Genomic DNA, 23514 nt, shown 5'->3' with positions numbered 1-23514 from the left:
TTTTTTACTAATGATGTTTATTGTAACATCAATATTATGGACAGAACAAAATACTGATAAATGAAAAAGAACACACAAAATAATAAAACAAATCTACAACTAAAATATTTCATTTCCAATAGATTGGAATGTTTATTGTATAACTTGTCTATTGGCCTGTTAGGTCTAGTAAAAAAAAATTCAATTATTTCCTTCTAAAAAGAGCAACCACTTGTCTGAAGGGATAAAGATCTTCGGTTTTAAATAAAAAATCAGGTTAGGATCTGAATACATGGTGAAACGAAAAATACATAGGACGACCAATCAATAAAACAGTAATTATTGTATGAAAAATGATAATAAGATAATAAATTATCAAACACTTTTTTGGATGACAAAAGATTTTGCATAAGCCTATCCTTACAAACTGATGGTCACTCCCTCATTACAAAATTCTTCATATAAAACTATATATAAAATTTCACTCAATTTTCCTAATGATGCCATACAGTAATGATTCCCCCATCCAATGACTTGTGTATTGAGAAAAAAAACAGTGTGGTGTTAACAAGTTTCCCCAACCAAATAACAATGAAAATAAAAATAGTAATTGAATTTTAATTGGTAAAATAATGCCAAGAGCTAAACTACTGCAATATAGAGGAAAATTGTATTTTATTTAGTAAAATTATTTGTGATTTGCTTCTTATCTACTTTATATTTTTCCCAAATTAAATATTTAGCTAATACATGATAAACTTTAAAGAAACAAAGTACAAAAAAAAATCATAGGCCAGCCTGCATGTCTAAAAATTAATCTTCATTGTATAACAATAAAATACATTATTCAACGAAGTTACATCCTCTTTCCTTGAAAAAAAAACCAGAGGAAAGCAAATAAATGTCAATTATTTTTTAAAAAATCAATATGTACAAGGTTTAACAAGAAAAAATAAATAAATTATAAAACAATAACAGTTTTTGTACAATTAAAAAAGGAAGGAAGACTTTAAATAACAGGAAAAATCATCTAAACATTACTGGCAAAAATTAACACTTTTCAGTGAAAAAAAATTAAATCTGTATGATGTTATATTCCATATGTTACAAAATATTATCATAATATGTTTATATGACATGATATTGCAATGATGTCTTAAGATTTGGAATGTTTCATGTCATACTTTTGGAATGTTGTTGCCAGTAAAATGTGCAAAACCTTTTCCTGTTTATTAATGTCTTTAATATTTGCCCTTCCCAGAAACTAAGGCACTGTGGGTATTTTGATTGTTGACAGATACTTGATTTTGTTCTAAACCAATAAAAGTTTAGTACTAATTTAAATTTACCCACAATGCATTAATTTTTTAAGTGATGGATCAAGACTAGAATCAAATATAATAGATTGCCACAAAGCAAACATCCCGGTTTCTAATCAACTACATTGAATATAGTTTCCCGTTTTAATAGAACCTTTATTCTTCAACATAACTTAACACCAAATTTCAGGGGTTTAGATATCCTTTCTAGAGTGAAAGTCCTTAGACTTTTTCCATCCAGCATGAAAGGTCCACTTGAAAAAAAGTGAAAGGTCTTCAATAAGAATTAATGTGAAGTATGATAGGTCCAAGATCTAGGTTATTTAAATTTCAATGGTCTGCATCAGAAATTGAGGGTTCTGGACCATGGAACAATGCTGATTTTAAACCCCTGAATTTTATAGTGAGTCAGTCTAAAGCCTGAAGTGTGTCCAGAACTTTATTTTATGTTCTATTCTGTTATTCATGTGCAAAGTTTATTTGCCCAGGCACCAATGAGCAAAACGACCATATAGAAGGGTGAGCAATTCATAAATTTAAGCAACTAAGGAATATATATATAAAGAATGTCAAAAGATGGGCTTTTTTTTAATTTCAAAGTTTCCTTTTCAAAACTTATCTTGCTAAAACACTCACTACTCTGTAAAAAGCAAGGTAAGCTAACTTCATATCATTACATTAAAACATTAAAAAAAATAATCTCTAGAATATCTAAATTACTACAGTTACAAAATGAATTACAACCAAAATGATCTAAATACCTTCATAAACTTTGATTAGTATGCAACATGAAGCATTAATGAAACTTAATTTGTCTCTATGAAAAAAAAACATTTAAAATGGTTGAAAATTGATATGATGTAACTGACTAGTAATGTTAACTCTGCAATAAACTTGCCAATGATGGAAAAATGTTGATGTCATCTTTTCATGAACAAATATTGATGATAACTATATATAATTAAGATTGCAACCTCTCTCAGAATAAAGTAGAAAGACATTGACTATTGATTGAGCTTGAACACTTCAGCCTTCACATTGTCATGCTTATGTTAATATACGGAGGTAGACCTGGGATAAGGGACATAACTTTGCTTGCATCTTGTTCAATTCCACTAAAACCTACAAAGCATTCATTTAAAACAGAATGAAACCAATCCTAGTTACTTTAATTATGTGAAATGGTTCACACAAGTGTACAAATGTTTTGTAGGCGTTAACCCCCTTAACCTAGGTCTACCTTCTTAAATACAAATAAATTAACTGAAACTATCTACAATTTCCACCAAGAAATCTAACTAAATATATTTTGAGTGGAAACAAATAGAAAAAAAACCTCAAGTACCAAAAACAACAAACTACTACAAATTTAGATGAAATATTCTTAAACACAGATCAATGTAGAATAAAATTTAAAAATATTTACTTGAAAATTCAATCAGATTTCCTACAAAACACAAAATATTCTCCCAGACAAAAAATAATACCAACATTATTTACATCAAGTAATTTATCACAGGTATTGTCAAATATAAGTATTTCAGCACTTCACTGTAAAAAAAAAACATTTCAATGAATACAATCAAAAATCAAATTGATTTTTTACATCTCATGCAGTTGTGCTCCAGTATTCTATACTATACCAGACTCTAGACAAGTCAAATACATCAGTGACACTATCTACACCAAAACATCAGTTATATACACACACTTTTCATCACCTTATTTTACATATAAAATGAATGCGTTCAACATCCTATTGTCAATTTATGTACATTCAGGAACCATAACTCTTGTTTTCTATATCAGTATACACACTTTCTACAAGACACTAAATATTTAACTTCACATAACATCAAATCTTTTGGGTGTATAAATATCTGAGACAAAGAAGTAAGTATAACTTAAACACACACTCTCACATTTAACATGCATCATGCCACGACAAATCCATCAGGTCTTTGAACCATAAACATAAACAGAAGACATAAAGATTCATTGATTTTGATACAAGACATAGTATTAATAATGTTTTCCTTTAAGAAGTCTTCTGAAGTATCAAAATCTATAGAAACAGCCACAGTACTAGTAAATAGATCAAAGTTTTTTTTAAATGTAAACGAGAACAGACATTTTTCTATATAGCTCCTTCTCAGATTTTTATAATTAAATTGTTAGGGATATCATCCTACTAGAATCAATGTAGTACAAGTCTAATCCACTATTCTATGCTTTGTTTACTCCGAGTAGCTGAGCTGCTGAATCAGCAGAATCTAACATCTGGTCTATTGATGACACATCAACACCAAGAAGATTGTGAAGCATGTCAGCGGTGGAATCTTTACCAATAGATGACATTACTGAGGCTGAGGAGGGGGGTGGTGTTGGTGTTGAGGAGATGACCTTTGGCAATGAGTAGTGTCCACGGCTTTCCTAAAAGTAGAAAAAAGTTATTTATCTGAATGTGTCTTTGTGGGTTTTTTTTTGTCATTCTGATGATGGTTAAAAAACATCTTTAAAAAATCTTATGTGTACTGATGTGGTTACCATGGCAACCAAATGATTTTTTTCCATCAAAAGTTTTTCAAATTGCTTCTTTAAATTTCATTTGTTTTTTTCACATGCAAAATTCTGTCCTTAAGACAACAGGTTGTATTTAAGTTTTGTAATTAAAAGTACTTTATCTAATAGTTCTTTTCAAACTTGCTTACCCCAACACTATCAGCCCCACTTAGACTGGAGCTTACACCACTCAAACTGGTACCAATACCATTTAGACTGGAACCAAGAGACATGTTTGGCAAAGCTGGCATTACTGGGATTGACATTCCCATGGAACTCATTGGCAGCCGAGGTAGAATAGGACGAGGCATGGACTTCTGGCCTGAACCTTCCTCCCCATTTTCACCTTCATCATCACTAGGACTTAGTGACCCAGATTCAGCATGTTTCTTACGATGTCTCATCATACTGTGTTTCAGTGTGAATCTCTTTTGACAAATATCACATTCAAATGGTCTCTCCCCTGGAAAATTAAGAGTAAAATTTCTCATCTAACATGTAGACTAAAATTAAAAAATATGTGCAATCAATGTGACATCTTTTAGTCAGTAGATATTGCAACTTAAAAATAAAATTCTGTTGATTTCTCCAAGAGGCTATGTAATCTCCTTTTATTTTCAAAGTTACAAAATAACCTGTTATGTTCCAAAAGTAACAAGTGGAATAATGGATGTTCCATTAAAAAAAAATCATATTAAAATTCCTCATACTACATGTATTGCTGTTGAAACTTGGTACATTACTAAAATTGATATCTAAATATATCACTATAACTAGACCTTAAGCTTACCTGTATGTGATCTCATATGTCTCCTCAGATCTTGCAAGGACCAGAATCTTTTAGGACAGAGTGAACAGTAGACTTTGCGCTGCATGTAATCAGCTGACACAACCTCCATTTTAGGATCATCTGCATTCTGCCCTGGAATCTCCAGAACAACATCCTGATCTACCTTATTTAGATTGTTTTCTACCACTTTATCCATGTGGCGAGAAAAGTCAGAAATGACATCAACCTTATTTTTATCCTTCAGAATAATCCAGTCAGAGATATGGCTCTTTTCTTGATGTAGAAGACATTCCTTCCTGGTGAAGTATGAGGCGTCACAGAGGTAGCATTTGAATGGCAGATCAATGTTGTGTTCCTTCAAGTGACGGACCAATAACTTACGGGAGACAAATTTCTCTCCACATTTCCAACATTCAGTGATTTTGTCAACATTGTAATTGTCCCTTTCTGGGTTAAGCTGTTTCTCCCCTGAGCCACTAAAAGGTTTGTCTACATCTTCTGTCTTCAGAGGATGCTCAAAAGCAATGGTTAATTTGGGTGCTTCTATCTCTTCATCTTCAACTTCTGATTTAGCATCACTAGAAGCTAATCTTTCTTCAAGTCTTTCTTCATCCTGGAATTAAAAAAAAAGATCATTTTGAGGATGAATGCATGTATATTTCAAAAAGCTCTTTTAAGTAATAGTTTACTTTATAACTTTAAATCCTCAAGATATTATCAAATACCAAGACATTCTTTGATATTTTCAACAAATACTGATCTTTTATCAAGGATTTGACTTGTGTAATAAAAATTGCAAGGTTTAAGAAACTATTGAATATTAATCATTCGGACATGAATTTTCTTCAGAGAGGAAATTGTACCACAACCTCCTTTTTTTTAATTACATTTACCCATAAATCAAACATTAAGAGGGCACATTTTTTACAGGCCCCCCCATCAAAAGATTTAGAGAAAACAAACCAAACAATGAATAAACTGGAAATTGGTTTCAACCAAGACACTTTTAAAAGTCCTTTCCTATAAGTCTAAACATGTTAAATGCATTTTGAACCTTGGTAAACCAAACAACTGTCTAAACTGAACAAACTCCAACCTCAATCAACCAAACACTTGTATAAATTGAACAAACTCTAACCTCAGTAAACCAAACACCTGTTTAAACTAAACAAATTCCAACCTTGGTCAACCAAACACCAGTCTAAACTGAACAAACTCCAACCTCCGTCAACCAAACACCTGTCTAAACTGAACAAACTCCAACCTCGGTCAACCAAACACCTGTATAAATTGAAAAACTCTAACCTCAGTAAACCAAACACCTGTTTAAACTGAACAAATTCCAACCTTGTTCAACCAAACACCTGTCTAAACTGAACAAACTCCAACCTCGGTCAACCATACACCTGTCTAAACTGAATAAACTCCAACCTCGGTCCACCAAACACCTGTCTAAACGGAACAAACTCAAACCTCGGTCAACCAAACACCTGTCTAAACTGAACAAATTTGAACCTTGGTCAACCAAACACCAGTCTAATAGAGGTTTGGTTCAAACAGGTTACAGTGTACTATAATTTATCTAAAAATATAAAGCACAAACCATGGTCTTATTCATCTGTTCTTCAGCAAGGTAACTACTATCATTGCTATCATAGAAACTGGAGTTACCAGCTAAGCCTCGTTCCTCAGGAGGTATAGTCTTACTCATACCAATGGTCACAACTCTGTCTAGTTCTGCTAGAGCCTCAGGCAGAGGACTGTTAGGGTGTCTCTCTTTATAATGTTTCAATAAGTTGCCTATGTAAAAAAAAATACAATGTAAAATGACATCAAAACAAAATAAGTCTAATACAGTTGTCACCCATAAACACCATTTTCTGAATTCTTTTTATATGATGTGAGCAATTTTATCGGGTCAAGACCCTACTTGGTATATCTAAATGTTCATGTTATCTTCTCCCTTTTACCCCCTGGCCATTATTTAATGCACAACATCAGGTAAATAATGCATGTAAGACATCAGGTTTTGTTAAGGTTCAGATACACAGTCATGTACTCAAGTTTTTTTTTTATTATTATTTCTAATTTCAAGATTTAAACAGTTAAAGTTTACTTGGTGCATGTCATGAAATTTAAATCATCTAAACATAATACATGCCATTACAAACATTAACATAATGTTTACTTTTGAAAAAGAAAGGTACTTCCAAATTTTTTCTACTCAATCATCACAAATGCCAATCTAAGAGATAAAGTAATACAGATACTAAGATTAATATATTCATCTTTGGTTATCAGAAATAAATTAGACTAATTTTATTCATAAATCTGTCCTTGAGGAAAGGATGCTCTAAGACCATGTAAAATCACGACTGAACACAGGTACATGTATAGTGATGCATTTATAATCGTCATTTCATGACCATTTTATAATTTTGAATCATGATTATATGCATGTAGACTGATAATGTAACAAAATATGATAAATTCAAGTTTGACTTACGTATCTCTTCCCTTCCATAAAATTAAGGAATAGATTGGATGAAAGGATATAATACACAAATGAGGATACAGAGAACATATCTACTGATTCGTTTTATGTGTTTGTACCTGTATTTTACAGAATAAATAAGAGCAGTTTCCGAGTACAAGTTTATTGACAGATGGAAATTTTCTTGATTTTTTCTAAAAGCTATATGATGTCAAACAATTTTAAAAGGGTTTCACTACAACATTTATCATACTTTATTAACAAAATATTTCAATTAATTTGCATATAGTTAAACACTCATATGATCTAACCTTGGGTTGAGAAAGAGCTGAACACACATAGATGGCACTTATACGGACGGTCCATAGTTTGACGAGACAGGGGGTCCAACATATTTACACCATGTTTACGGATAAGATGACGCTCTCTGTTGGATTTGGTAGAGAAAGTTACAGGACATTTTGGACATTTGAATGGTTTCTGACCTGAAAAAGAAATTTTTAGTATTTTTCAAAAACTGCATGGACCTCTTTTAATTAATTAAATCTTTGACCGATTTCAAGCATTTAATATTTATCAATAGTTTAATGAAATGGTCATTACACACTGAAAATCAACTAAATTTTACATTAGTACTTCAGCAAAACTTTTGGCAGTAAAAGTATTAAAACCTATAGGCATATCAAAACCTTTCAAAAAACAAAAAAAGTAGACAAACCATGGCAAACTTTCTTTGTGCAATAAAGTTAAAATTGAGTTTTTAATCATGTTTCTAAACTTATAATTAGAATAAAAAAAATCTATTGCAACCATGTTAATCATAGAAACAATACTAACCAGTATGTGTGAGAAGATGTCTGGTAAGGGAGCTAACCCAGGGGAATGACCTGGTACAGTATGGGCACTGTAGCTTGTGGGGAGAGTCAGCGTAAGAATTACGCTTCTTCTTTATAACAGAAGTCTGTTTGTCTTCCAGTTTTTTGTCTACAGTGCTTGGAATGTTGAACTGTTGTTGTTGTCTCTGTCTCTCTAACTTTGCAAAGTTTTCAAGCTGTACAAATAAAAATTAAAGGTTTTTTTCTGAATAGGATTTGCTTTCTTTTTATAAATAGTTTCAAATTTAAAACTTTGTTATTAACAAGGTCGAAAACTTGAAAAATGACCAATCACTCGTATTGATACATTGGTTTCATGTCAGCTTGCTATAATTAAACTCTAGGGAATTACTGAATATTCTGTCTCTGAAATTAATTTTACAATAAAGGATATAGACAGATCTCTACATTATTTCAAACAAAAACCAACCTGCTTTGGTAAATCACCAATATCCATCACCATGGCCATATCTTGGCTGTCCTTACTGCTAGCTGACTCAGGTCTTTCATCTGATCTCGACCTTGGGGTAATGACCCTACCAGATTCAGTACTGTCTGGTCGACCTTCTGATTGGAGGTCATCTGTGTCATGGTTCACTCTATCCTGAGATGTCCTCAGCAAGTTAAGTCGATTCCTCATTAATTCATTGGTGATACTGCCAGATTCACGAAGTAGAAATGATTGGAAATGGCGTGGGTTGGCAGATTCTAAAATTCTATTTACTGATGCTAAATCACTACTGTCACCTTAAAATATATTTAAAACAGGGTAGTGTTAGAATATTGAAGGAATATGACAACTGTACACATATGTCTTCAGCTATTTCCTTAAAGTTGTGAAATACAATATACATGTACTCTGATGTGATATGGTGATATGAAAAAAAGGTTTTCTTTTAAAAGACCAATGATATATCAACTTACTTTAAATGACATTGTACACTTTAATTTTGAACAATAAATGAAGGAATAAAGTATTTGATTACAATTAGATAGTTCAATTTTAAAATTGAGATATTCAGACAAACTAAGATGCAACTAATTAACTAACACTCAAAATAAAAAAATAACATATAACTTCCAAATAAGGAAAAAATACTCAAAAAAAAATGTGAAAAAAAATTATACAGTACAAAAACAAAATAAAACAAACATTTAGAATAGCAAGGGTTATTCCCCCTTGAAAAAACAAAATATAATGCACAATTTCCAAGCACTGCTAGTATAGGGTACTTACACACATCCTAGTTAAGCTATAGGGTGTAGAGTTATAAATGTTATAGATATATATTTATATTATCTTAGTTAAAATAAACTGATTGTTAAATGTGTCTTAAAGAATGTAATTTCAAAATATAGAATATGTATATATTCATAATACAGATTTAACTGCTATTGTGAATGTGATCTGATTTACACAAGTAAAACAGTAATCTACATACCTGATATACTTGGAGATTTTGGTTCATTTTTTATTTGCTTATCTAATCTCATGGCCTGAAGATTATTGATTTTGTCCATCAATTTTGAGGCTCTAGATGAGGTTTCCATTCTTTCGGAACTTTCAGGCATTGGCGGAACTTGAGCAAGACCGACCATTTGTTTCAGTTTCTCAGTTACAGCTGGACTTGCCCCAGTCATCATCTTCAGGTAATTGGGTGGAATTTGTGGATGAACTTGAAAAAGATGACGTTCTAGAGCTCTTGGGTTTGAAAATCCCATTGGACAAAAGTGACATTGATGAACATTATTTTCATATATCATCCTTGTTTGTTTTAACAGGTTTGACTGAAAAAGAAAACAAAAACTGTCATTCATTTGAGGTAGATATAACATGCAAAACTTTTAAAAAAAGTTAACAATTATTAAAAAAAAGTCTATATACTATTAGTCAGTAATGAATTAAAAGATCAATTAGAAAAGTTCTAATTCAGAACAAATAATGCTGCACTGAAAAATTACCCAAATATACTGCATTCTGGATCAATTACAATCTTTTCTACATGTAACTTTACATTTATACATGTTATACTGAATCATACACAGCTTATAGAGTTGCAGCTGCACTGAGTTCAGAGATCAGCCATATATTTTGATAGCAACTGTCATTCGTTTGACATTTGATTGGCAAGTCACAACATCACCAACCTTAGAAAGGACACACTCCTCTGAGAGCTGATCTAACTTTTACAAATATTACAGCTTTTTGTTGTAAAATCTAACTGATCAATTAGACAATTTCTGATTGATTGGACATTCAAACTATAAAAGACTTGGACTGATATGTTAGGTTATATTTAAAATTAAGATAATATTACAAAAATTTAAACATCTACATTATCAAAATACAACATATTACAAAAGCACTTTAGTTTAAATGCCAATAACTTTCACGGATAAAAAATTTGATTCATGAAATTTACAAATGTTCATTTTCTGAAATGACAATACCGATTTTGTAAGCCATGAGAAAAAAAACCCTAATGGTTACTCAACTCACCTTGGAGACAGGTAAATGTGAAGGTGACGGATCTTTCCTTACTGATAAATCCATTGGCTCATCTGCACCTTTAGGTGTATCTTTTTTAGGTGTTGCTACAGGTGTACTACTACCAGACCTAACACTGAAATCTAATGGCATGATGTCATCTTCATCCATTGGTTCTGACTTAACGTGGACAGGAGTATCAGATCGACTGCTAGCAGGGGTGCTGACAGACATCACAGGAGTTGAATGAGCAGCTGGAGGCATGTAAGGTTTGCCACTGGCAGAAGGTGCTCTCTCGCTATTTTCTGGTGGCATGCCATCATCAGAGTCTCCGAATGACTTGTCACTATCATCAATGGAGAATGGTTCTTTGACAGTTATGTATTGTTCTATTTGATTATTAGAAATATCTGTGTGTTGTTTCTGTAAATGGCGGATACAATTGGCTTTCGTTGAAAATCCAACATCACATCTGGTGCAAACAAAAGGCTTTTGGCGACAACTACTGTGTGATCTTAGATGATGTTTCAATGCACGGAAAAATTTAAAATCAACATTGCAATACTTGCAGACAGTGTCAGGTGAATGAAAAGATGTTGATGAGTTGCTATCCTCTGCTACATATTTATTATAACCAATGGCTTGCTCTACATCATCTTTCATAAATTTCCCATGCTTCTTCCTATCATACAAAATTATTTTCATATCAAAATTAAATTAAAATTAACATTGATTTTTAAAATATTTTCTATTACTTTGAGTCTCAATAAGGTAAATTGAATTAAAAAATTAAATTTCACAAACATGATTAATCATATCTTCTCTAAAATCAGAAAATCTCAAAATTTTTAGAGTGATCTCCCTTAGACCAAATACTCCACCATATTATATAACTATCCAAACCACAAGAAATTTATGTGGTATTGTTTCCTGCTTTTTATTAGAACAGAACAAATTTATGATATGTTTAAATCTTAATTTAATCTTTGATGTAAACAAGGTATTACTAAATGATTGCTAATATGAGGAAACCATCCCTGTCAGTTTCTGAGTGCAGATTGCATCTATTTATCTTATTATTTACATGTTTCATGGTCACAAAAAAAAAGAAAAAAGATGAATTAATATTTATTTGATTTCAGAGCCTGTACAAAATAAGATTTTATCTTTTCCTTTGATCCCTATCAGTCTTAGCTTTATTTTAAATGCTTAAAGTGAAAAAAAAAGGAGTTGCGACATGAAATGGTGGAGAATAAAATGTTGATGCTATCACTGTAATGTACCACACAGTCTAAATTCTCCTTACCTTACATGTCTTTCGCAATTGGCTTTTGTAGTGAATGCAAAGTCACACACTCGACACTGGAAAGGTCTTTCGCCATTGTGTGTTCGGAGATGCCTGATGAGTGTGCTCTTATCAGCACTGGAGTAGCTACATAGGTTACATTTATATGGAGACAATCCTAAGTGTGTACGTGTGTGGCCTGAAAATCAATAAAAAATATATAAGCAGACCTTAAAACCTTACAAATATAAGCATACAAATGTATTCAGCCCTGTTTAATCCATTGAGAAATACTTATTACTTATTCACTTCAATTGTTCAATTATTTCATAATTTCCATCATTTTGTATAGAAAATTTGCAGATAAATATTTTTGTGAAAGCATTTCAAAACACTAAATCATAGCTTTCAAGTGAGCCCTCAACCCGTAATTTTTCACAAACCTTAAAAAACATTCTGAAACTTGCATTATAGATTGATCTAGAACGATAGCACTTCAAATGTCTAAAACAAAACCTTTCTCCCAATAAATAATTCATTTCTTTTGTAATCTCAATTATTTATCAATATAAATTATCTATATCAAAAGATTCTAGGAGAAGAAAGAGAAAACAACTTGGGGAATAAATACTTCAAAACAAAACTTTTTGACAACATCAAATGACAAAATTTGCATATTTATGGCCAAAAAAGAAAGAAGTAGACATATCTTGAAGACAGAAAGTAAACTAAGACAAAAGATTATGATTTCCAATTGTAATTAAGGACCGATTCAATCAATAAATCAATAAATCAAACAAATAGCTTTGTAAATTTATGCAGTCCATGCTTGAACTTATAAAATATTACAAGAAATAAAAGTCATGCATCAAACAGGTGAAGATTTCATTCACAAAAATGGCAGGAAGTCGACATCATACTGAAACTACAAGTTTTAAAGTCACTAAGAAAGCCAACTTATATTAGTGGTGACACTTTTGATGAATCTGCATGCAAATGAACCATTAATTCTCACTTGTTTTGAATTAATTTAAGTGGCTTTCTAATGTAAAAATGTTTTTTCTGTCTACGTTTAATCCAAGAAAGTCATGATTTCTGTAAATGCTTATGTTTTTAGCTTCTATTCGTCAACAAAAATTAGGCAATAAATGCTGGCATTTACAAGATTGGGAAATTGACAGATATTTTTGATTACTCCCTTTTCCCACAAAAAAATCTGGTTTTTATTTAGAATTTGCAAAGTAATGTCATTAATGGAACTTAAGAAGAAAAAAACCTTTCAAGAAAGTTACGTCCTTGACTTCAATGATTTTGTCACCCACTCAGCGATACAAGATTGTTATCTTCTTGTCTTGCATATATTTCACAGGGGACACGTGGAAAAAGAACAAAAATTATTTTTAGGTTAAAGTCCAATGAAAAGCTATAATTGGTAACTTGAAAGGTTTTAAAAAAAGTGTCTTAACAAATACACTGTTCTGGAAGTTTTTTTAAGTTTGATGAATTGCAATTACGTGCAATATATCATTGCAGCTTAAGCTTATATGGAAAAAAATTGCTTGCTTAGCCTTTAATGCAAAAAAACAAGAGTTCAAAGACAATACCAAAATGCTTTTAAGAACATCCCACAAAATATTATTGTCCTGTACAGAAAATATTGCTGGAGATTAAATGCATGATAGAGCTCACAGACAGTCATTAAATGTATAGCAGGTAATTTTCACAGGTGCAGAAATTCACTATTTGGTCTGGGTATTTTATTTTTGCAGTCTTCATTTTTTGTGTTGTCAGATTTAATGGAATGGAAATTATAAGTAAAATATCTGGATTTAAATTAGACGATCTTTTATTTTCACAATTCACTAAAACCTCAAGAATATAGCAAAAATAAATAAATACCTTACAAAAATTTCCCACTATACCATACTTCCAGATGGTTAGAAATTACTAAATCAGACAAGGATATTCATTATTTCAAGCCTATAAAATTTTTCCTGAAAGAATCAGCAATATTTTAAGTACATGTATATCATCCACATGAAGATACATGTAATGAATACAGATGCAGAATTTGATTTGACAACATAATGCCATAATAGTAAGAGTACAACAACTCTGATGCTTCATACTTACTCCTACACACAGTGGCAAAATGTAGAATCATTACTGATTAATCTGGTATGAATTATGTGCTGTAGATCTGGTTGGAGAATTGAGTGGGAAGAGTTCAATGGAAACAAGCAAAATTAATAGTTCATAAAATAGAATTTGGATATATTTACAAACTACTCAAAATTTGGTTCTTTTTGTGGTATTTTCAAGGTTTTCTTCCTATTAAAATTTCATCATACTTTCTTTCATTCAAATTATATTCACTTCAAGGTTAACTCAGATGATTCTCTCCATAAACATTCACCTTAACATTTTCTCCCATACTGAGAAAACATGTCATTTTCTGTTTCATTTCTTGCATTAATTACCTTTTTTCTATCAACATAAATTGTATCAAATTACCTTTAAGAGCCCTGTAGTTAGGAAACAGCATGTCACAGTATTTACATGGGAAAACACCTTTGTTGTTTATCTCCCCTGATGATCCACTACTTTCACTACTAGGTGGCGGTGTAGGCAAAGGACTAGACATGTTCTGACTATTCAATGCTGCATTCATCATCTGACTGGCACTCATCATGGCAGCCAGTGTCGGTGTCATCTGTGAAGCAAGGCTGTATGGAATCATAGATGGCAAAAAGGCTGAAAATTGGGAGAGATTGACCCCATGCAGGTGCTCCAAACCAGCAATAGGTGGGAAGGCAGGCAATATGCCACTTGGAGAGTTTTGCATCAGTTTCTTAATTTCTTCCATTGCTTCTTCGCCACTCTTTTTAAACATTGGATGTAAAGGCGAAACAAATGGTGAAAAAACTTGCCCAAGTTTTGCAAAATAGTCATTATTTTCCATTTTCTCCATATTGAGGATGGCATCAGCAGATGGTTTCTCCTTTTTCACCTTCTCTTCCTTGGGAGAATTCTTTTCAGCAATCAAGCCAAAGCTTGCCAAAAAGTCAGGTTTGCCAACCATCTCTGTAGGACTATTTTCATCTGAATTATCTTCATCAATATCATCACTATCCATGACCTCATCAAAGGCTTTGTCTGACATGTGCTTAGTCATATGAAGGTGAAGCTCTTTATTATCAATGAAGTCACACTCACAGAGTGGACACTGAGCAGTCTTTTCTGGGTCATGTGTGTGAAGGTGCATAACAAGAGCACTCTTGCATGGGAATGCCTTTGCACATTCTTTACAAACATATTTGTGATAATCACTACTGGATTGTCTTAAGTTCTCCTCACACCAGGATTTGGCAACTAGTGGGAATTTTGTGACTGAGAAATCCATGAAGGAGAGATCATGAAAGCCCACTATGGCTTCTGAGACAGGGGGTGACTTTCGATTCTTTTCTTCATCCTCCTTTGATTTGCTATGAGCTACTAATTTATGGAGGTCTAATTCTCTAATGGACTGGAATGTAAGATTGCACTGTTTGCACTTGTGAGCTTGAGACAGTTCAGGATGGGTTTCTAAATGACTCTGGTAGCCATATTTACATAGGAATGTCTTGTTACATACTGGACAATGGAGTTGCTCCCGTTCTTCATCAGTTGGCTAAAATAAAGAATAACTCAATTAATCAATTATTCATAATCAGAGATCAAAATACTAACTTTTAGTAAAAACTCAATATCAAATTAGAAAATTCACAATATTTTATCTGTTCGGAGACAAGTGTATAAAACACTTTTTAGCTACATACAGATCAGTGATTGGGATTTAAAATTTGGTAACATTAAGAATTCCATGGGCCAGTCATTCACTAGCGAGTTAAGGACATTTTAAGCTTGAATTTGATAAATGGCATACATAGATTAGAACAGAGATGTACATTTAAACATTCATGATTTTATTTTTGCCCTCATACAATAGTTGTATAATGTGTATTACCTGTCTAACAGCTACCGGTGGTTTTGTAGGTAACAGTAAAGTTTTAGGAACTTCTTCCTTCTCCTCAAGGTTACCTGATGGTTCCATTACCATTTTTGGAGACTCTTGTGGAACAACCAATGGAATGAAGGGAGACATAGGGTGCGATGGAAGTGTGGCTGGACTAAATCCTTCTTCTAAAGATGGTCGTTTTGGTAATGACCAGTTTTGTGAGTAATCTATGAAGTCAAATGCCCTTTTCACACCTTTTGATTCAATGAAATTGGTTGGTGTGGTAGAATCACCAAAGTTCAGACCTTTTGGTGAAAAATCTCTAGATGGAATTGGAGTAGTCATGTTGAGCGTTGATCCACCAATCTCCAATGGATTGTAAAACATGCCTTTGGGTTTATAATTTGGGGTCTTTTTACGGACTTTAGTCCCAAGAGCTTCAATATCAGTTTCTTTGGAATGAATTCTCATGTGACGATGCATGTTTCCATTAGTAGTAAATGACATTTTACAAACTTTGCACTTAAATGGTCTTTCTCCTGAAATAAGAAATTATCATAAAATATCAAGGTTACCTCCCCTTGACAAGACATCATTCTCATTTTTGACAGGACTTTGACAGTTTATTACACAGAATCAATTTTAATTGATGTTCATGGATGAAAATGAAATTGGTTTTGATCAGTACCTTCCATGGACAGGTGTCGTCTGCTCTACAGGATATTGGTGCGGATACTGACAGTTACTGATTGCTGTACAAAGTTAATTAGAAAACATGAATGAATTCATTGCTCTACAGTGTTTTAACCTTTGTTCACTGCCAGGAATGTATGCAAGAATTTAACATATTCAAATATACTCATGTTTTTGTGTCATGTAAAATGTAAATTCTTATTAAGTGAAAACAATAATTATTTTGTAACTATAATCATAATTGATTGAAATGAATTGTTGTTGTAAGATCTTTTCTCCTGAAAATAACTATAAAATTACAGGAAAAGTACATAAATAATGTTAGCATTTTGAGTGGTATATTTGTTAAGCTCTATACATTATTCTTCCAAAATGTCTGACATGATACCACAACTTACCTGAGTGAACAAGCATGTGTCTGTCCAACGAGCTCTGCGAGCTTAGAATCTTGCCACAAATGGTACAGGTATTGGACTGTGACGCTGCTGTCTGAGAGTTATGGGTCCTGATATGTACAGTAAGATCGTGAGACGAGGATACTACTTCAGAGCAAATGGGGCACTGGTATACTGCAGCATCTCCGTCACCATTTATTGGAAGAATCTGCAAAGAAAAATCAATACTAGTTTTAGAAACAAATTCATCTAACTACCAGTATGCGAGAAATGCCTGGAGTTCATTAATTAATATCCACTTTTCTGTAAATATATCGAAAGTGTTATTTGATCGTCATCCATTGCTTGGTTAATATTCATCTGTCTTTATATCATGTTCTAATTTGGCAACTGAGTTCATTTCAGATTTTTTTTATTTATCAGACTACCATAATCATGGTTCAAATTTAAAAAATTCAGAGAACATTGTAATCTGCTCATTAGATCTAATTTCTTGTTTTGATAATTACATTGAAATAATTAATTAATTAATCAATGTCACATGTCCATGCATGGTCAGAAAAAAATCTAGAGGTCTTGCAACATCTATAGAGGTCATTAGGTCATGCAAAATGTACCCTATGCTGAAATCATGCATTACCCTGCTGCACTAAAACAGTATACTACAAAATTCTTAAAATAGAAAACCACATTAAAGAGACAAAAAATACGATTCTGCAGTTAATATAAGATAAATTATTTTCCATGTATCAGATAAGTACACAGAATTTCAAGAGCTGTTAATTCGAGTCAACATCTCATTTATGGCTAATAATGTAACTAATTTATGTACATAAAATAAAGTTGGATGCAAATAAAAACTTGAAATTTGTGCAGGTGAAGCTCAATTAGGAACTCCCGTCACGTAGAGAAGATGCATACCGATACTAAACAATGAGACCCTTACAGAGATACATAACAAGAGTTATAAATCATACGTTACAAAAATACCTGAAAAACCTTAACATTTGTCTTGTCGCTGCATCATGAATATTTCATGATTAAGTTACATCTTAGAAGTGATGTATCTTTTCATACTTAAAATCATGTGATTGATGCATTGGTTAATTAAGATACAAGTTCACAGCTGTGTCAATCGCCGAATTAAAATGACAGAGTACAAGAAAGTAGAAAAAAATTACTGGAATTTTTGTTTTCAAAGATAACAAGCAAGTCTGAGCAATAACTAAACCAATGAGGCGATGAAGTAATTAAAATATATGTATTGTTCCATGAGTTACATTACAATGCAACTATTGGACAAATACTTGTAAAATAGTCATAATGTCTGATGGGAGATTTTAAATACTGCCAAAATAAAATGATTCATCTGAATCTGTAACATCAAACAAGACATCAGACAACTGACATCAACTACATGAATTTATACTCCATCTTTTCCAATGGATGGTCAAATAGATTTCTGCTTCATTTCAAACCCATTAAATATTTATTTGTCACATAAAAGACTTCTGAGACTGATGGGATGCTAGACTTATGTAAGATTCTTTTACTAATGTACAACTCTCCACGATATTCAGGCAGGCCAGTCACAAAGTAAGTTATAAACTTATTTTTTTCTATTTTGCTTAAGAAAATACGCCTGGCATTAGCATCTGATTTTTTAATAAAGCATTTGATGAACATTAAAATCAAAGATTTATATATGAAAAAAAATATATGAAACAAAAAAAATAAAAAAACAGAAAGTAAAAATTTATTTTATCCAAAGGGTAGGTAGACTAATATTAACTTCTTCCATGATTGAAAAAAAAAACAGTCATAAATTGCAAAAAATTAAAAAAAAAACAAATGTTTATGCCTGTCTCTTACACTGATAAATATCATGACAATTTTGTTAAAAACTTCCAACAGTACAGCAAAAATATTGTCACCTGTCAAACAAAAGGTCACAGAAACTGATGAAAAACAAAGACAATTTTTCATAGAGCAAGAAGAAAAGGTACATTCAGATGTTACATGAGGGTGATAATGCATAAACAGAAAAGTCATTAATCATACTAGTCTTAGTTTAATGATGCAATTTTCCAGTTGGTTTTGCGACAAATTTTACTTTTTCCTGTTTTTTTTACTAAAAAATTGAGTTTTTAGGGAGATTTTTTTTAAAACTCTAAAAAGAACTTTCCATTACACAAATGTATCATTATATGGATTCCATCATTTCTGCAGCTGTGATTGAATCATGTCAAAATTATAAGGCCAAGTAAGCTTAAATGGTAGAGTTTTACTCAACCTTCACAAAAAATATGGGGCAGGTGGGAGGATTTTATTTTTGTATTTTTTATTCCTTGCCAAATATTTGCTAGCCTAATTCTAGCTATTTGAAGTGTATGTTCTAAATCCATAGCCACATCAGTTTCAGAGAAGAAAAATCATTAGCACCTCAATACTAGAAACTGAGGTGAAAAAAAACCGTATTTTGAAATTCCAACCCCAATTTTTTTCTTTTTTTGTCAATTTTTTAAGGGCAGGAGGGGATAATAACCTACTAATTAATTTTATTTGGCCTAACTACCAGTCTTAGGCATTTCTAAATTAAATTTTAAATTTATACACCATGTTAAATTGAACACTAATAAATTGATGTAGTTGAAAATAAAATAAATCATCACTGAAATTGAATTTCTCAATAATTACACCACAAAAATGCACTTTAAACAATAACGTTCAAAAGTAGCAAATAAAATGATATTAGGACTTATGAGTTATGGAGAAAATTACCATCATGAATCAAATTAAAATTTAAGATACAAATCTGGAATAATTTAATCAAAATAAGATTATGATGTAACAATTAAGATGGGTTTAGCTTACTTTACTTCTCCAACATATAAAGACTCAAACAAAACCCACAGCAACTTAACGAGTAGATCTTCATACTCGATAAATCCTCTTAAGTCATCTGTTAATCTCTTGTCCAGATTAAAGATTATCCAAGGATTATAGGACAAAAGGATAAAATAAATAAAACAGTCAATCGACTTAATTACTGATAATTACTTGAGATGAAGCAAATGAAATCTAAAAATTTCCAAATCTTTTGAACCAAATAAGGAATTTGCTTCAAGCTATGGATAAATTAATTCAAATAATTTAAATTAACATGGAGTTATGCATTGGAATGAATTATTTAATAAAATCAGCATCCTTTCAAACATTTCAACTGGATGACAGACAAGAACAGACAAAAATATAAAAATTTTTGGTCAGAGTTTTACAAATTTTCATGTCCCTTTTTTTATAAACCTGATGAAACTGACATTCTACATTCAAAACAGACCTACTGAGGAATTCAAAAATTTGCATGAAATGGCCAACAGCAAAATATCTTAAAATAAACATGTTGAAACAACGATCATTCTTATTGAAGATATTGACAGTCAAATAACAAAATAAAGATCATCAACAGATGACAAGATTTCTAAATATGTACCACATAAACGAAGATACATAATTACATACATAGGACCATGAAATACATCATATTTGTCAATATATACCTGTTTATTTAAGAAGATGTTAATATAATAAATAGATATTTTATACAACTACAGTTTTATGAGCCATGTTTAGTTTGATTTGTGGAATATCATGGAGTAATATGACTGTTCAGGTCTACATGTATAATAAAATAAATCTTAAGGAATTCTGAGTCAGCTTTAGTATTTGAAAAAGCCTCCCCCTTTTTTCAAATAAAACTAAAAAAAATGCAATCTTTTACATTTCATAGAATCCCTTAACATTCATCAAAGAACAGAAGAAGTACTTTTTTTTATATCTTCCAAAATTGATTAATGAAGGATATAAGACTATCTGAATTTGATTTTAGAAACAAAATACAATCAAATGAACAAAGCCTTTCTTTAAAGTTTTCAGTAAGGAAATTCGCCTAAGCTTTAATATAAATGAACAGCTCTGAGCACATTTCAAATACTAACACAACTTTTGAAACTCCACAAAACACCCTGGCTCAATTAAATCATGCAAGGATTAAAGAGAGATAAGCAGATAATCACAGCAGAAATAGAGGAAGGGTTCAGAAAGAAGTATTATTAAAGCAAATTGAGTGAAACCAAGTATTAAAAACAATACTGTAAAATTCATCTTTGCAAAAGATGTATAAATTTTCAAAAAATAAAGTTTCCGTATATTTTCATTGAAATTTTGTGAGCGTCACATCATAGAGTGTGCTTACGGAACCAAGTATATGTCTAAAATGAAAGTCATCATAAGGATGCAAGAAATTTCACTAAATCAACCTGCACTGTTTGTATTTTAAAATTCAAAAACAATTACTAGAAGTACTGAAGTACTAGAAAATATCTAAGAATAAAATGAACTTTACCTAGAAAGAATTCCCTCCAATATATAAATGTTTGCCTATCACATTTACCACATTTGATCATGCAGGATACATATAAAAATCATCAAAGATGACAAATTTAATGAACCATGACCAAAAAGCCATATTTACCACTACAAATGGGTTAATAATCAAAAGTGTATTTATATGCTTTAATGTTTGGTTTCCGCCACCGATTACAATTCATGCAAAACATGCCGTAAGATAGCCTAAAGGGGGATAAATCATAAGACGAAAATGCATTCAATTATCTAATTTGTAATCGTGCAAATTATACAGCAACATTGGTCATTGTCGCAGAGACTGAGTTCCCATAATACCTTGTTTTCATTTTCATCATGGTTTTCATCATTTGTCGTCTCGTCTTTTACATGATTCTGAAAATAATTTATTCTCTAAAGTGCTGTTTCAATTTTTATTCTTTTGCCACAAAATGCAGATATTTTTTTTTTTTTTGGCAAAATTTAAATTGCATACCATCAATTGTTTTTTTTATTTTTTTTCCTTCAAATTTCACTTTACAAGTCTCAAGATACACATTAATGAGGACAGAGAGTTATAAATATTAAAAATGTTAATTATAGAAGTTATTTAAGATCTTTCTCAAACAGAATGTGAAAAATATCCAGTGTCAAAAGCTATGAGCACACACACACACACACACACACCTAAACACACAAAATTCTACAAGTGAACCATACTGCATTTCTTGAGAGAAAAAGAGAATTTAAAAGGCAAAGAAATCAACTCACACTCTATAAATGTTTAAAATATTATTCCAACACACAAACTAAGTTTCATGGCAAAAAATAAACAATTATTACCTTTTTTCCTCTCCTATGAGTTTTAGCTGCTGAAATACTTGCACTGATTGAACTTGGGCTGAGCTGAGTAGAAGGAGGTGGTGTCCAGGTTGAATTAGATCCACTCCCATTCAAAAAGGATGCGGTATTCAGATTGATTTCTGTCAAACTATTTTTGATATCTGCTGTTTCACTAACCACAGGAGTCACTGTTAGACTAGTTTCCTTGTTCAGCTGAGGTGGTACTTCATCATCTTGTCCTGAAGTGTCAACGACTAATGGACCATATTCATCAAAGTCATCCTGCTCCTGAAACAGACCAATGACAGTTCTGAGATTATTCCAAACTTTATAAAATAAGAGCACTTCACAAATGAGAACATCAGTATAAACACGCTATCCTCAGCAAACCAACGATTAATCTAATGGCAACCAAAGAAACAAGAGCAGCCTTGGGCCATTTACATATTATTGCTATCATTAATAGCTTGTAGGTAGTAACACTCTCCTGAGACAAGACATTATCACCGATAATTATACAGTTGACAGAATATACAAATTGCTGACCAAAAACGACTGATGTATAGTTCAGGAAGAGATGATTTTGTCCCAGCAGATAGGGAAACTGTTACTAGCGCATGATGATACAAGTTTGATCTGTCTAATTTGGTGACATTGTACATGTTGGACCTCAAGTCTAATTTCCAATCATTAAGGATTTTTTTTTTATTTTGGACTATTTTATTTCATTATTTACAAAGTTTGATATCATTTTTAGTACCAAAGCGCATTTTGACACTTTTGAGTTATTTGTTCTCATAAAGAATTTCTATGTTTTATAGACTTTTTTTTATCATGTAACTTTCAATATTAATTACTTTAACTTTGTCATTTATTCATCAATAACTCATTACATACTATTGCATTGTTAGATTTATTTAACTTCTAGAGAAAGACACTTTCTTGCACTCAAAAAATGTCTTTAAACCAGTCAAAACTGTTTAAAAAAAATGATTTTTTTTTCTATTCTCTACAACATTCCAACATATTTTTAAGTTTCTGGATTATATCCATCATAAAAATCCAGCACTAAAGCAAAAAAGCATTCAAAAATAACGTTATGGCTTTAAAAGGAAAAGAATTGACATTCAAAGAGAATATTTCAACTTCTCAAAAATATTTTTCAATATTTATATAAAATTATTCTATATCCACTCATCAAAAATGATGAAACATGACACATCAATGTCCTCCACCTGTGTCAATAAAATAATTATTCATAAACTTCATGACTGGATTCCTATCAGAAGCGTGAGAGATTATGAAACAAATGCCTCCAGCCACCTACTACATGCAAATCTGTAACCATGCTCCAGATACAGGAAGTGCTCTGGTTGCCCGCAGAAAACAG

At 31.7% G+C, this 23514-nt stretch overlaps 1 protein-coding gene across 3 annotated transcripts in view; it reads right to left on the bottom strand.

Annotated features, from left to right (window-relative positions):
* Positions 1-23514, bottom strand: part of LOC148617278 (ras-responsive element-binding protein 1-like) — a 51618-nt gene continuing 28104 nt past the window's right edge. For 2 of the 3 annotated variants that reach the window (XM_088584845.1, XM_088584844.1), the window contains 15 exons: positions 22125-22412; positions 21621-21677; positions 16881-17085; positions 15799-16328; positions 14307-15462; positions 11814-11991; positions 10520-11189; positions 9462-9807; positions 8450-8766; positions 7982-8195; positions 7456-7629; positions 6254-6450; positions 4651-5263; positions 4010-4323; positions 1-3731 (listed from right to left, as the gene is read on the bottom strand). In XM_088584845.1, the coding sequence (XP_088440971.1) occupies positions 3525-3731; positions 4010-4323; positions 4651-5263; positions 6254-6450; positions 7456-7629; positions 7982-8195; positions 8450-8766; positions 9462-9807; positions 10520-11189; positions 11814-11991; positions 14307-15462; positions 15799-16328; positions 16881-17085; positions 21621-21677; positions 22125-22412 (5466 nt within the window). In that variant the 3' untranslated portion in view covers positions 1-3524. The remainder of the gene's footprint in view (positions 3732-4009; positions 4324-4650; positions 5264-6253; positions 6451-7455; positions 7630-7981; positions 8196-8449; positions 8767-9461; positions 9808-10519; positions 11190-11813; positions 11992-14306; positions 15463-15798; positions 16329-16880; positions 17086-21620; positions 21678-22124; positions 22413-23514) is intronic. The other variant, XM_088584846.1, reaches the window with a different exon arrangement.

The sequence above is a fragment of the Perna viridis genome, chromosome 5, assembly GCF_037379345.1.
Source record: "Perna viridis isolate PV_CMFRI_1.1 ecotype Kerala chromosome 5, ASM3737934v1, whole genome shotgun sequence".
In the NCBI taxonomy this organism is placed as follows: Eukaryota; Metazoa; Mollusca; class Bivalvia; order Mytilida; family Mytilidae; genus Perna; species Perna viridis.
The sequence above is the reverse complement of the archived record's forward strand: the minus strand, read 5'-3'. Positions and strand labels throughout refer to the sequence as shown.